Source organism: Halichoeres trimaculatus, unplaced genomic scaffold (genome assembly GCF_033239565.1).
Source record: "Halichoeres trimaculatus isolate MK-OKI-2021-1 unplaced genomic scaffold, fHalTri1.1 fHalTri1_scaffold_20, whole genome shotgun sequence".
Lineage (NCBI taxonomy): Eukaryota > Metazoa > Chordata > Actinopteri > Labriformes > Labridae > Halichoeres > Halichoeres trimaculatus.
This window is the reverse complement of record NW_027437198.1, coordinates 27989392-28003789: the sequence shown is the minus strand read 5'-3', so window position 1 is coordinate 28003789 and position 14398 is coordinate 27989392. Positions and strand designations below refer to the sequence as shown.

Sequence of the window (14398 nt, the reverse complement as noted above, 5' to 3'; positions counted from 1 at the left end):
TTACCAAAAAAGTCAAAAGTCAACTCACCCTCATGTGGTTCAACTTACCCTTTGAGGTGGAGCAATTTACCCCTTAGCTGGGGCAAGTTGAGCCACAAAGACCATTTTTTGACAGGTCATATTTACATGACCAATCATTATGGATGTGTTCTAATTATTTCCATTGATGTGAGACATCATGAAATTAATGTACATGTGTTGATTTCACTTCAGTTTCATTTCCACTTGCCTACAGGCCAAACTATGTAAAAAGTGGCTCAGTTTACCCCACTCTCCCCTACATACCAATTCAGGCAGCTCAGATATTCATCCATCTAGGGCTGAACAATTTATCGTTTTCAGATCGAAATCGCAATTTTAGACAAAGCAATTTTGAGATCGCCAAAGCAGCAATTTTTTGCAGCGCTCCTGACTGACTCAGGATCTGTTGTGTCAAGTATTATACACATTCTGTTTTACAAATTTGTAGACAATCTATATGTTAAAAGTGCTGGTAAGCAGGTCAACAACACAAAGCCTCTGTTTAGGAGTAGAAGTTGATGAAAACAGATTATTTATCATCACTATTGATGATTAAAAAATCGTGAATTGCAATATCTGCCAGAAAAATTAGATCTTTTCCTAAAATCGTTCAGCCCTACATGTGAATATCCCAAAGCTTGATTTGAAGAAAATCGTGAATGGAATTGAAATCATAATATCTGCCAGAAAAATCGCAATTCAATCTTTTCTTAAAATCGTTCAGCCCTAATGCACTCCATGATGTTTTCTCACTTCTCATACTGCATGACAGTTTGGCCTCAGGGTTCACGTTCAACAATCAAAAGTCTATCATCCTTATATAATAAAACCCTTAAAGTAACGGACAAAAAACCTATCCGTTGGCACCACTGCTACATTTTGAAAAAATACAATCTATTGAGCTTTGAAAGCTTCATGCAGTTTTCTTTCCTTAAATTAGTTTTTAAATGTATCAGTAATCTTGCCCCTGAACCCTTATCCAAATTTATCCAAAGACAGAACAGCAGAGTTACAAGAAGCAAGGTGAGTGGAAACTGTAGCATACAAAAATGTTAATTCAACATTTGGACAGTCAGCTTTCTCTTTTAAAGGCTCGAAACTCTGGAAATCAAATTAATCACAGACTTTAAACTCTTCTCTACAAAGGTCAAGTGCTGGCTAAAAGCTAATCAGAGCTGTGATCATTCTTAGTTTGCCACATTTAAAAAAAAAATATTTATTTTAAACTGGTTTGTGTAATTACTTGTTTTGATGTGTGTATTTTGTTTTTGTTTTGTAAACTTTTTTAAATTATTTTCTGCCGTTAAATATTGAACATTTTCTGACTTTTAAAGGCCCAACTATAGACAAGAGTTGGAAATTAGCATTTGCTCTAAATGGAGGGTGATGGAGCTATGTTAAACTGTATCGTCCCTATTAAATAAATAAACTCAATTCAATTCAATTTGACTGCTTTTAATACGGTAGTAACGAGGCGTTATGCACTATGCATCGAGTACAATCAATATGCACAGCCACAGAAAATGTGTCACCAAGGTAGCTACAAATTACATGGCAATTTACCTTTAAAGAATTACAAATCAGCATCCAGAGTAAGAGCGAAGATCATATGAAGCAGAGAAGTTATGCACATTCGATGTTCATGGGGAATATACACAAACAAGTATTAGTTTGCCTTTATCAGCTACTTATAGTTATATACACGATGGCCCGTCTACAACAGCTGTTCCCATGACCTGTTAAAATGCTCTCCTTCTCTGAGAAATCTGACAAAGGCAAACTGGAGACTGTTTTGCTATAAATTATGGGGAAACTGAGAAAAATTCATGTTGATGTTTAGCTGAGGCTCCTATCATAAACAAACACTGATATCATGGAGTATAAATGATCCAAAAACAGCAACAGCTATACAAAATCCTGACAGGCTGTGCAAGTTAGTCAAACTCAAAACAATGACATCATGGCAAATAGAAAGAGCTAACTGCTAAGCCATATTAATAAAAAATACACATTAATCTCCTTTTGAATGGGTGAGCAGAGGTTTTCTAAGAGTCGTATCCACAGTCTCTTCTCTGGTGTTCAGACTTGAGGACATTGTACATTATTTAACATGTGCAGTAAAGAGTGTCTCTCAGTGTTCACAGCAGCTGAGCTGTTTTACATCGCAGATGGAGCTGGGCTTCACTGAAACAGACAAAAGGTCCAAAATAGTCTCATGAAGCCATGAGTTATGCAGTGGAGGAAGGATGATTCCCACGGCAGCTTCTGCTGACCCGTCTCCACTTCTGGCAGTCTGTTAGGAACGGACAAAACAAGAAGTCAACCTCATTCAAAATGACTGTCTTTAAAGGATAAGTTGGGTTTATACAGCTTTTACTTTGTTTATAGAATGAAGTAGAACAAAATACTCACCAAGAAGGCTTTCCTGATCCAAGCAGTGCTTCAGGAGATATTTAGATCCAAAATCATGCAGCGGACGTCCGTATAATGGGATCCAGCGAGTCATAGACAGCACCGCTCCTAAAACTGCATTAATCGTCCAAAAACTCGTGTTTTTCACCAAAATTCCATCATGGTCGGCTCCGGGTTAGTCCTCTGCTGCAGTCTGTGTCACTGCAGACAGCGCTGTGTGGCTGTACTGACCTCTGAACTGACGAAGACTTTGTTTACTCCAGAGAGAACTGCACATGCCCAGTACTCTCTGGAGAGCTGACTCCTTTCTTTGAGGGGCAAGCGTAAACAAAGTCTTTGTGAGTTCAGACGTCAGTACAGCCACACAGTGCTGTCTGGAGTGACACAGACTGCAGCAGAGGACTAACCCGGAGCGGACCATGATGGAATATTGGTGAAAAACATGAGTTTTTGGACGATTAATGCAGTTTTAGGAGCAGCACTGCTTGGATCAGGAAAGCCTTCTGGGTGAGTATTTTGTTCTACTTCATTCTATAAACAATGTAAAAGCTGTATAAACCAAACTTATCCTTTAAATAGCTTCAATCTACTAAATCTGCATTATTTTTAATGCACTGAAACATTAATACTTTAGTTACCACCAAGTCTTAGCACATCTAAACAGAAGAATGATTCACACACACCTGGATTGAGTTCAGTCTCTCGGTCGTCTCCTCCACAAATTCTTTTAGTACCGTTTTCCCTGCCACCACCCCCTGCCCCACCCCCCTGACCCCTCTCCCTCGCAGCGTGCTAGCTGTGGGGCTGGGGGGCGATACTGGAGCAGTCAGTAACCAGCAGTCCCACTGTGCTCGCGCTGGACACAGTGACAGCCACGCTGGTGGTGCCCACAGGGCCTGAGCTCGTGGGGTCGGAGTTGGGGTCCCCCTGGTTGGCGTGGGTGCCCATGTGACCCTGGAGCTGCGTGGCCGTCTTACACTGCACCCCACACAGCTGGCAGAGCAGCACCCCACCCGCCCCGGTTCCTCCAAAGCCTCCTCGTGCCCCTCCGCTCTCCTTCCACTCCTGGCCATGGTGCTTCTGGGCGTGGACGCGCAGGTAGGTGAGTGTGGTGAAGCCTGGAAGACAAGTGCTTCCTCAATGTGTGTCCCTTATTTAGCAAAGTTTTTCATGGAATATTTTAAGTTACACAAACACTATCATATGTTTTACACAGAACAACAATAAATATCTTGTGTCACAGCTATTTCCACTGAGAGAGGACTGCTGTGCATCTTTCTATCTATCCATCCTGATCTTACTGCGGTTGCAGAGGTGGCATTGGTGGTGCTGCGACTGGTTGTGGACCCTCATGTGGTCAGTGATGTACGCAGCAGATAGCAGCTTCCCACAGATGTGACATGGCACCTTCTCCTCGTGACGGATCAGGTGGGCGCGGAGACGATCTCTGGTGGCGAACGCTGACGTGCATGTCTATTGAGAATAAAAAGATGACACAAACATACATTAAAGTAAGAAATAGTGAAAGAAACTTACTGAAAAGCTAGCAGGCTGTAAACATGTCATTTTCTGATGTAAAATCGCCTTTTTGTCTGGCTTGGTGTGTATGTGGTTTTCAGGATCCAGCCTTAAGCAGAAACTCAACAAACTGAGGATTTTAGCACCGCCACATTGTCTTCATGTTTCATTGTAGGAGGCCACCACTTGGACCTGACTCACATTAAATAAACTCTGGTAGATAAAGTGAGATGTTACCGTGCACTTGAATGGTCTCTCTGTAGAGTGCACCTGTCGGACGTGGCTGTTGAGGTGGTCTGGTCTGCAAAAAAATACAAATATAAATTTAAATAATCCTTTGGAGCAAATGCAGGATGCATCAAACCCCAGTAAGGCTGCTAACAGCTAAAACACTAGAATAACTCTCTGAACAGCTTTGATTTGTACAGGTGTCATGTATCTGAGGTTTACCTGGAGAAGGCCTTAGCGCAGTGAGGACAGATGTAAGGTTTCTCCACGCCGCCCTGGTGCGAGCGGACGTGGTAGCTCATCCTGTCTTTCCTCTTGAAGCGCTGCTGGCAGATTGGGCAGGAGTACGGCTTCTCGTCGGAGTGGGACAGACGGTGACGGTTGAGGTGGTAGACGTCTCTGAAGGCTTTCCCGCAGGCCTCACAGGCGTGGTTCTTCCTCACCTGGTTGGTGTTGGGACTGGGATTGGGATTTGGGTTCTGTGGAGCAACAAGAGACGTAATGAGGCTGACAGCCGAGCGACGATCTGCTCGAGGGATCAGATAAACAGGAGCACCTCAGTTTATTGGTATATTATGGAAAGGTTTTATCTAAAACTGGTTTCAACATACCACCTGCTCCATGGAGCCGACGACGACAACAGCTGCCTGGATCGGCTGAGGCGGAGCAGCCATCGTCACAGTCGCTTGAGCTATGGACACAGAGACCGGCTGGATCTCCTGGTTGGCGTGCTGACCGGGCTGGGGGAGGGCGTCCGGGGCCATGGTGGTGGGGGCAGGTGGAGGCAGAGAGGCTGGCTGAGTGGGCAGGGTGAGCTGGAGGAGGGACAGAGGGATGGTTTGCTTCTCCACCCGCGCCACCTTTGCTCCCTCCTCCTTCTCTCGGGCCACCCGGTCTTTCATCTTGATACCCGTGTGAACCGACTGATGCCGCCGCAGGTTGTAGCTGTTCTTGAACTCCTTGTTGCATGTGGCACAGATGTGGGCCGGCCGGCTCGGCTTGGTGAGTGGTTTAACTAAGACATTAGGAAGGACAAAACACCACATTTAAATACTCTAAGATAGAATGTAATTTTTTATACTGGAATCCATCCACACAGTTTAGCAGTTAGAGACGCCTCCTCACCAGGTAGAGGCTCTTCGCTCAGAGCGGCGGTGTCGACGGTGGATGGCGGCGTCACAATGTGTTCTGCTGGAGGACTCTGAGCTGCGCCAGTGAGCTCCGGCAGCAGCTCCGACTGAAGAGGTGTGTCCGTCTGACTCTGGGTCGACGGCGTCTACGGAAAGTGACATATCCAATAGGGATGCAGGATATTATCGGCACAATATCGGTATCGGCTGATAAAAGCTTAAAAACACGTTTATTGGTATCGGCAAATATGAAAATTTCTGCTGATAGTCACAGCCGATAAGGTGCTATTCAGTTAGGATTATTATTATTTTCCATCTGAAAAATAAGCTCCTTAAATAAAATGTAGCACTTCATTTATTTACACTGCAGAGCTCTGTGTCTGTCACCAGGTTGTTACAGTAGCTCTAAAATAATCAAATGCAACTTGGTTATGTTTAAAAATGCATTGTGCAATTAAAGTTCATGTGATCTAAAGAAATTATTTTTCTGTATTTCAATACTGAATGTCTTAAAAAAAGAATACATTTCTTATTTATGGTAAAATCAAATGTTTTTTTGTCTTGTTTTATGTGTGTTTCTTAAACAAATAAGACCGTCACAATAAGGGTAACATGTAATTTCCAGTACAGGGTAGACTTAGCTTTCTTTACAGTGAAACAAACAAACAAACTTGTGATTATCGGTATCAGTATCGGCTAAAAGGGGTTTCCATATATCGCGGATATCGGCAACATTCCAATATCGTGCATCCCTAATATCCAATATCTTTCAGTACACAACTTGGCACAACAGTCCATTAAGGATTAAGCAACAGTAGAGCCCTACCGATTAATCGTCCCGACCGATTAATCGGTCAGGCTGATTAATCGGTCGGGACGATTAATTGGGCCGATTATTCCTGTCACCGATTAATCAACATATAAGAGTACAATATTGCGTTTTAACGTCATGTAAGTTGCTCGTTGTGTGTTTACAGTATGACTTTTTTTTCTACTTACTGTGTTTAAAGTTTGACTTCTTCATTTATTATTGTGTTTACAGCTTGTTCTTATTTATCATTGGTTAACACTACAATTCTTATGTTGACAGTTTTATAATTAAAGTTCCTTGTTTTAATTTAATAGAGTTCTGTCTCTGTCTTGAATCATGGGTATATGGGTATTATAATAATTGGTGTTTAAATACAGTATATATCCTGTGTATATCAATGAATTTATTATATATATCAGCTGATATATTGGATATCGGTCTATTTATCAGATATTGGCCGATAAATTGGATATCAGCTTTTTTTTGCCCTCAGTATCAGTATCGGTATCGGCCCCAAAAATCCCATATCGGCCGGGCTCTAATCAACGACGACACAGTCCAACAACAAAAAGCTCCTGTAAATTAATCTCTACTGATTTTGGCGCCCTCTTTCGATAAATTGATACATCAGTGCAGGTTTTATTTTTTAGTGGCTTGTTTTAGTGGTGTTATCAGATAGAAATCTCATCCTGTCCAATTTTGACAGTCAAATGTGTCGCTCAGTTTGAACATCTGCCACAGAAAAGCGATGAGACTTTAAGGCGTCTTGTCTGACCCCTTTCAAATCATTTAATGAATATTACACTATAGGAGTCTCGTTGAGGGTGGGTTGTTTATATTTTCTGTTCCAAAGAGACATCTGTCTGTTAAAAACTTGTCACAGGAGCTTTAAAGGCTTTTAAACAATATGAAAAACCATTAGGCGACTTCACACATGATTGTGGGGTTTCTTAAAAAAACAATTAATAAAATAATTGAAGGGAGGGGGTTGTTAGGTATATTAAACTACTGTGAACAGAAGGAGCTTGGAGAGGAGCAGCCACCTCCACCCTGACCCCTCCCTGACCTCCTTCAGTTTTTTAACCCCCCTCCCTTCCTATCAAACCCCATGAAGATGTCAACATCCCCCCACCCTCCTCTCTTCCCTCCTCCTTAAAAACCTTAACCACAGAGCAGCCCAAGCAACAATTAGACCAGACTTACCTGAAAGAGGAAATTACTCCAGGAGGTGTCCATCCTGAAACACTGCGGGGACTAAAAGCTGAGCAGTGCGGGAGCAAAAAGGGGAGGGAGGAGGGCAACGGAGCCCAACAAGAAATGTACCAACTGCTGCTATGAAAACACAACCTGAGGCCTGTATGCAGCTCCTCTAGCTACCCGGGTTAATTCATGGAAATATATGACCACCTCGGACGACAATCAGCTTTAATCAACTGACATTAAATTATGATAAGGTTGCTATGAGTTATGAAGTATCGTGGCAATCTTTTGGCGATATACAGGCACTGACAAGATGGTTTTGTAAATGCGACGAAATGGTTGGCATCATGCTTGCTTTAATGGTGCATTTTAATATCATTTGCTTATGTCTACTGTAACAAAATTTCGTGAACTGCATGCAAAATATAGATAATTTCTTTACAGGAGATGAGTAGTCGAAACGTGCTAATCATAGTCAGCAGCTGTTCAAGACTCATTTATTTGCGATAGCTCCGAAAAGGCCGCAGCGTCGGGTCCCAAGCCTCGGTCTCGCGTATGGAACGTCCCCTAACTACAGAGCTCCTGGTCGGCCGCGGTCCGTGGCTCCGCCTCGGTGTTTCAATCGACAGGATGACATCTTTCTCTTTTTTTCAAATTCTCTCCCTCTCTCCCTCGCTCCCTCTCGCCCTCCCTCCCTCTCTGTCTTTCTTCCTTTTCTTTTTTTATCTCTTCTTCACCCCCTCTGTCCCTCTCTGCTTTAAAGGGAAAGTATTTTGTGTATGCACCCTCCTCGCGGACCCCGTCTCGTCTCGTGCCGTCCCTCTCGCCCCCGCCACTTGTCTGTAGGCCGACAGAAAATGAAATCCGACATTTGTGGAATCGACACGGCTTTAATTTCCCCACGTCACATGCATGAAAAAAATCCACCAAAGTGAAAAACTTGCGCAGGATGACCAGGAGCCTGCTCATAGGACGCAGCTTACACCTTACTAAAAATGGTGTCGGGTTTAGCTAATTCAAGGCTTTATCGACGACCATCTTAAAGGTAACGATGCGCGCAAGTGCAACAGCTGGATCTAACCTCAAAACATGACGTCACCAAACTCCATTCAAAAAACATGATATTTCATACACGCGTGTCATAAATCCAGACAGTTCCCCCCTACATGCACTTCACAATGACATTTTAATTTCAAAGATACCTACAGATCACTCGGCATAGAAACAGCACATTCAATTTATTTATTTTATTTTATTTTTTAAATTTTTTCCTCCTGAGAAATCTGGGAGAAGTTGCAGTTTCTGGCGTTTTATGCTACAACTGCAGAAATGTGGTGTGTAGGAGTTTACTTCACACATAAAATCAGAATGTGTGTTGTGTATGTTGTTTTTTTGAGAGAGGTTGGATAAATATTTGCACAAACATGATTATAAATTTGTTTTGTATGACTGTTTATGTTAAGCTATTATATGTTGGTGCTGTAAACAGTACACACTGTGATTCTTTAGGTATATGATGTAAATATTCATGATTTAGTTTGCTTATACATAAATCTCTCTGAGTATTAAACTAAAATTCATAACTTATCTGTTTAAAAAAAATGTATTTTACGTTCACAACAAATAAAACCTTCATGTGTTTAATACAGTAAATATCTGAGTCATCTCAGCTATATTCTTCTATATATAACTTGCTAAATGCTGCAAAGTCCTGTACTCATGGTGGATTCAGATAAGATAAGACTCCTTATCTTGTCTTGATGTTGGGTTTCTGCTAATAACATTTTATTAACATTAACGGGTCTAGACCTGTAAATGTTTCTGTAAAGTGTCTTGAGATAATGTTTGTTATGATTTGGCGCTATACAAATACAGATTGATTGATTGATTGATTGATATTCTTTAACAAAGGATGAAGATGAATATTAATACTGTTGTTGGATCAAAGAGATAAAGATTATTTTTTCTTCAGGATTACCCCCTCTGGTTTAAAACAGTATTTCCAGATATAACACCACAACACTTTTCTTTTACAGTCTTTATTTTGTGGCTACTTGTACAGTAAATTCAAACCAGATGCACCCCATAAAAATAACCATTTAATATTCTAATAACTACAGCTGATATAGCATTTCACTCATTTCTTGAAATCTGTGAATATTCACAAGATATAATAATTATAATAATACAATCTCTGCAATGATTCCCATTGAAAACAATACTTAAGTACTCCACACTTATTTCTAAAAGACATTCTGCATTAAAACTTTACAGCAGTCTAAGAGCAGCACAAACAAATGGTCAGTGACTTAAAATGCACAAAGAAAAATAAAACAGTTGTAATACTTGGTGCTCATAATGTGAGGTACAACTTAAGAAAGTCTATCATCTCTCAGCAGACAAAATAAAAACAGGTCTCTTCTACCACAAACAAACAGTAGCTTAAATGTCAAAGAAGCACTGACCGATCGCTATTTCACCAACACCAAAACAAAGGCAGGAATCGCATCAACTAATAATGACACTTAACAGTGGTTCAGAAGTCACAAAAGGAATATTTAATGTCATGAAAGTAAGAAAACAACTTTTTTTTTGTTGTTGCTGAAAGTTTGAGGTTCTTTAGCAGGAACAAAATGTAATCCGTGTAAACTGACACATTCAGTTTTTGGTCTGTTTTTCACAATGTGGGGTGTAAATGCTTTAAACGTTTTGGGAATGCTGCAGTAAAATGTGTCGGCTGTGCTGTAACCCTCCGGGACAAACGCAGGTGATGTCCAATAAAAGTGCTTTTTTCATCACTGAAAGGATCAGGTTTTTATTCCACCTCACAAATCAAGCTTCAGTTAAGACAGATTAGTTCAGCCGTCTGAGGATTTTTCACTTTAAAAAAGACTTCATGTTTCTTTTTTCAACACGAGAAAGGAGTCAGTGATGTAACATTGACCCTTAAAGTTATTTTGTGACTTTGAATTTTAGTTTATTGGGAGCCAAGATCCCAGCTCATGCACTCATACACACGTAAGAAGAAGCCATTTTTTTTTAATCCTTGGCTTCTGGTTGTGTGGTTCATTTTTCTCCCTTTGCAGCACGGTAACTTTATTTTCGACAGGTTTCTGGAGTTAGAAGTCTGATATCTTGCTTCAGTGATTAAATTCAGTAATAAACATGAATCAACTCCTCATGTGCATGTGAAAAACGTTTTATTTACTAAAAATGTCAGAATCTTACTGATCCTGTTTGTGTCTGCACTGAAAAGCACAAAACCCAGGAATGACACATTATTTTCAACTTTTGACACTCAGCAGTGAAGTAAAATCTTGTCATATTGAAAAACTATTGATAAACTTGAAGTTGTCCACACTGTGCCTGTGAAATATGTCAGAGCAGAAAAGTAACACGGTGGATGTAACCTGTTAAACTTGATAATGATGCAGCTCTCGGCCTCACGCCTGCGTTTGGAATTAAAATGTTTGGATATTTGGTCATAAACTTTGATTCTTTCGTTCTGATGATTGGCTTTGAGTCAGTCCAGGTCGACCCGTGAGCTTTGAAACAATAAATAAGAGTGTTGGGTTTGTTGCTGAAGATCTCACTCACGCTCTGCTCTCACTGCGCCTTCTTGCTCTGCTCTCGCTCTGCCACGTCCAGGGCGGCCATGTTCTGCGAGGCCGTGATGAGGTGCACGACGCTGATGCCGGCTTTGATCAGGCTGATGATGCCGCTGACGACCAGCAGGAGGTACACCCAGGCTGCAGCAGACACACAAAGCAAACACTGAAGCACCACGAACATCCTGCTGCGTGGGGAGGTGTGTTCAGGTGTCTGATGGGTTCGACAGAGGTGAAGGGAGAAAACTGGTCTTACCAGCTGGTTCTGGGATGTGATGGAGGAGATAGAGCAGACAGAAGAAGAGCTCGTTCCCGGAGCACATCACGAACAGCACCGGCTGCAGAGGACAAACACGACCGCGTTAGATTAACAGGTGACACCAGCTTCTTTTCAGTGTGTGAGTGTGTGTGTGTGTGCTCACTTTGGATGTGTAGTAGACGCGGAGGATGGGGTTTCCTGACAGGTCGATCGTTTTGTGACTGGTTGATCCTTTTATTGTGGAGCTACGAAAACAGAGAGAGAAACGATGAGAAGAGAAAAACCAAGAATCCCGTTGTTATCTGACACATCTCTCTGAAGAGTCCTGATTAAATCAAACAGTGGTGTGTTTGTTTTGCCTCCAATAGACCCAGGTGGTGCACTTAGTGACAGCATGAAGGAGGGACCCCGACAAAAACAGACCTTCTTACAGTCCACTTTCACCTCTGCCTGATGACACAGTGGCAGAAACATCAGTTACTGTCAGCACCAGTGAACAAGCTGCTGTGGGAGGGACCAAGGAGGAGGCCTCTGCCAACCCCCGAGGCTCTGTTTCCAGTGATTTTATATGCAACTTCACATAATTTATGTGTGCAGGCATGCATGTTACTATAAGCACAGAAGATTCCATTCTTTCTTCTTGAAACATATAACTCTTTGTGATTTTTATGCTCCAAAAAAATCAGGCAAAACACTAGAAAATGTATGGTAAAGGTCATTTTAGGCCACACATTCCTACAGAGGACAATAGATGACGCACACAATCTTTCATTTCCCTTCTCTCTAAGATGATGTACCTGTGCAAGTGCAGCCAGTGGCTGGCAATGTCCAGACACATGCTGAGCTGAAACAGGAAGGTGTATGATGGGTAGAGCAGGGACAGGTTGACCAGCAGACACATGGTGGCACAGCGGTCTGTAAGCATGTCCAGCATGGCTCCAAACTTTGTGGCTGAACGGAGAAAAAACAGAAACTCAAAGATGGAAAAATATAAACTGTTCTGTAAGAAAAAACAGTACTATTTATAGGTGAAGTGAACACAGCAGTGCCTTTGCTGGATTTGTGTTAAGGTGCCATCAGGGAACAACGTGTCAGTTTCAGAGATACTAACTGCTCAGAGGTTTATCAGACATGTTTCAGGGTGTGGCTGCATGTGGGTGTATGGTTGCTTTTTCTTTTATGCAGCCCATTACATTTCAGAAAACAAATAAATGAATACAATTTGCACCATTTAAAGTGGTTCAAATTTATATTATGACAACAACATTCATGGATTTCACAAAGTAAAGTGTCATTGTTGAAGGTATTTACACTGATTGAGGGCTCTGGCAGCATGGCCATCAAAGGAGTCGAGCAGGGCACTGAGCAGGTAGCAGAAGGCAGCCGGCCAGGGGCAGCAGGGCATCAGGTAGAAGGACAGCAGGGCCAACACAATGCGGGCATAACCTGCAGGCAGAGAGCAGGGCACAGAGAGATCAGACACATGATGCTGAACCTGAGTGAACACTGGAATTACATTAAATATCTGTTATTAGATACTTGTATAACTAGAGACTCAATATATACAAATAATATATGTGAAATTATTAAATACTTTAGATTTCAGATTGTGGCTTCACTACAATCGGCTCTACTTTGAATGCAGCATCCACTGTATGAGTGCTAACACTAAGCTAACAGGCTACCTGTCAACATGGACGGTATAAAAAAACTCACCGATGAGATTCGGGACGAAGAGAAAGATGTTTTCCTCCACCATCTTTGAGGTCAGTGTTGAAAACTCCTCGTTTCTTCGGCTTGGTTCGTGTTGGTGAGGGGGAAACTCACTACAAGCGACAGAAAAAAAAATCTCTGAGCGATGACTTCCTGACAGACACTTCCCGTCAAGCGTCTGAATGAGCGGGAAAACAACTTCCGCTAAAGTTGCCTCCAGAGTAAAAGCACCACAATATCGGATTATCATAATCCATGTCAAAGAAACCCTTTGAACGTCATGGTTTCAACTTCCGAGTCATTAAGATTTCTTTTATTCCTTCACAACTCAAAGGTTTATTATAAAAGCCGAGCAAAAAGCATATAGGTTGTGATTTTTTTTAAGATAAAAAAATAATTTAATACTTCCGGTCTCAGTCTTCCGTTTTGCTCTAGCTTGATGCTAGTAGTGACCGAGGCGCATCACATACAGTTTGCGTCATGACGTCATGGGACAAAGGGGCCTTCCCTTTAACACATCCCATCAGAAACAGACCGAGAGCTATTTTTAGGCTTTATTAACGCTGGGGTCAAAGGAAGAACAATTTCTCAAGGTGAGTGAGAAATATTTAGATGATATCGAAAAAGTTATTAAATTAATTTGTAAATTTACAGCTTAAAAACGTTGTAACTCATTTATACAAAAGAAGGAGGTATTTAGGCATAACAATAAAATCACAGTGCTATAAAAACACTAAACAAATTAGGTTTGAATTTTTGTAAATTTAGTTGTGCACCTCTCTGTTAATTTTTTATTTAGTTTTTGTTTGTTTTGGATTGATGTAAATTGATGTTAATCATATTTTGGGAAAAATCAAGCTAATGTTTCAGAAAAACAATTGTTTCGATTGGCTAAATATTAATTTTGATTAATCTGAATTTTATTATTCCAATAATTTAATGTTTTTTGAAAAGTTCAAACTTCATAATTCTTGATAGTCCATGTAGGAGAGTTATATCTGACATTTGGTAAGAATATTGACAAACTCTACAGCGCATCATGTTCTCAAATTCATCAGTTTTAACAGTATAAGGAAAGTATCCACATGAAGGAAAAAACAAAAAACATTTTTCTACATCTGAAAGAGAACAGCGAGAATATTGGGGGAATTGAGATCAGGATTTTGCAGTTAATCCTGTTAACGCATGACCCTGTTTCTTTGAGTTGATGTCTGAACTTCTCACTGAAAAACCACAACAAGCGTTTCTGTTTTTGTTCATTTATTTCTCAAAAATTATTTTGTTACGTTTCTGTACAACTCACATCTCGACACTCTTTCAGACATTTTGCATCTAACCTGAACTTTTTTAACTTCATGACCTGCTGTAAAAACGCTTTTCAAACCATCCACGTCTCCTCACACATCCACTGAGCACCGCCTCCACTTCACCTTCATCATCATCATCATCATCATCATCTTCCTCATTCTCACAGCTGAGCTTCCTGTCAGTTCATTTA

General features: G+C 41.1%; 2 protein-coding genes across 2 annotated transcripts; both read right to left on the bottom strand.

Moving 5' to 3' along the window:
* Positions 1 to 1456: 1456 nt before the first annotated feature.
* Positions 1457 to 8349, bottom strand: maza (MYC-associated zinc finger protein a (purine-binding transcription factor)). Its single transcript, XM_074696333.1, has 8 exons — positions 7324 to 8349; positions 5305 to 5455; positions 4791 to 5194; positions 4402 to 4658; positions 4189 to 4252; positions 3735 to 3906; positions 3117 to 3551; positions 1457 to 2314 (listed from the first exon to the last, which is right to left on the bottom strand). The coding sequence occupies exons 1-7, from the start codon at positions 7354 to 7356 to the stop codon at positions 3226 to 3228; spliced, it is 1407 nt and encodes a 468-aa protein (XP_074552434.1). The 5' UTR covers positions 7357 to 8349; the 3' UTR covers positions 1457 to 2314; positions 3117 to 3225.
* Positions 8350 to 9350: 1001 nt separating this feature from the next.
* cdipt (CDP-diacylglycerol--inositol 3-phosphatidyltransferase (phosphatidylinositol synthase)) lies at positions 9351 to 13099 on the bottom strand. The gene is made up of 6 exons (XM_074696334.1): positions 12904 to 13099; positions 12499 to 12633; positions 11985 to 12138; positions 11351 to 11432; positions 11185 to 11266; positions 9351 to 11069 (listed from the first exon to the last, which is right to left on the bottom strand). The coding sequence occupies exons 1-6, from the start codon at positions 12944 to 12946 to the stop codon at positions 10927 to 10929; spliced, it is 639 nt and encodes a 212-aa protein (XP_074552435.1). The 5' UTR covers positions 12947 to 13099; the 3' UTR covers positions 9351 to 10926.
* Positions 13100 to 14398: the final 1299 nt, after the last annotated feature.

Bases quoted from the DNA above. Each gene is read 5' to 3' on its own strand.
- maza (XM_074696333.1), bottom strand. From the start codon at position 7,356: ATGGACACCTCCTGGAGTAATTTCCTCTTTCAG. The intron at 5,456-7,323 runs GTAAGTCTGGTC...CACTTTCCGTAG, and splicing joins GGAGTAATTTCCTCTTTCAG to ACGCCGTCGACCCAGAGTCA. The intron at 3,552-3,734 runs GTAAGATCAGGA...CTTGTCTTCCAG, and splicing joins ATGCCACCTCTGCAACCGCA to GCTTCACCACACTCACCTAC.
- cdipt (XM_074696334.1), bottom strand. From the start codon at position 12,946: ATGGTGGAGGAAAACATCTTTCTCTTCGTCCCGAATCTCATCG. The intron at 11,267-11,350 runs GTGAGCACACAC...TGTCCTCTGCAG, and splicing joins GCGTCTACTACACATCCAAA to CCGGTGCTGTTCGTGATGTG. The intron at 11,070-11,184 runs GTAAGACCAGTT...TGTCTGCTGCAG, and splicing joins TCACATCCCAGAACCAGCTG to CCTGGGTGTACCTCCTGCTG.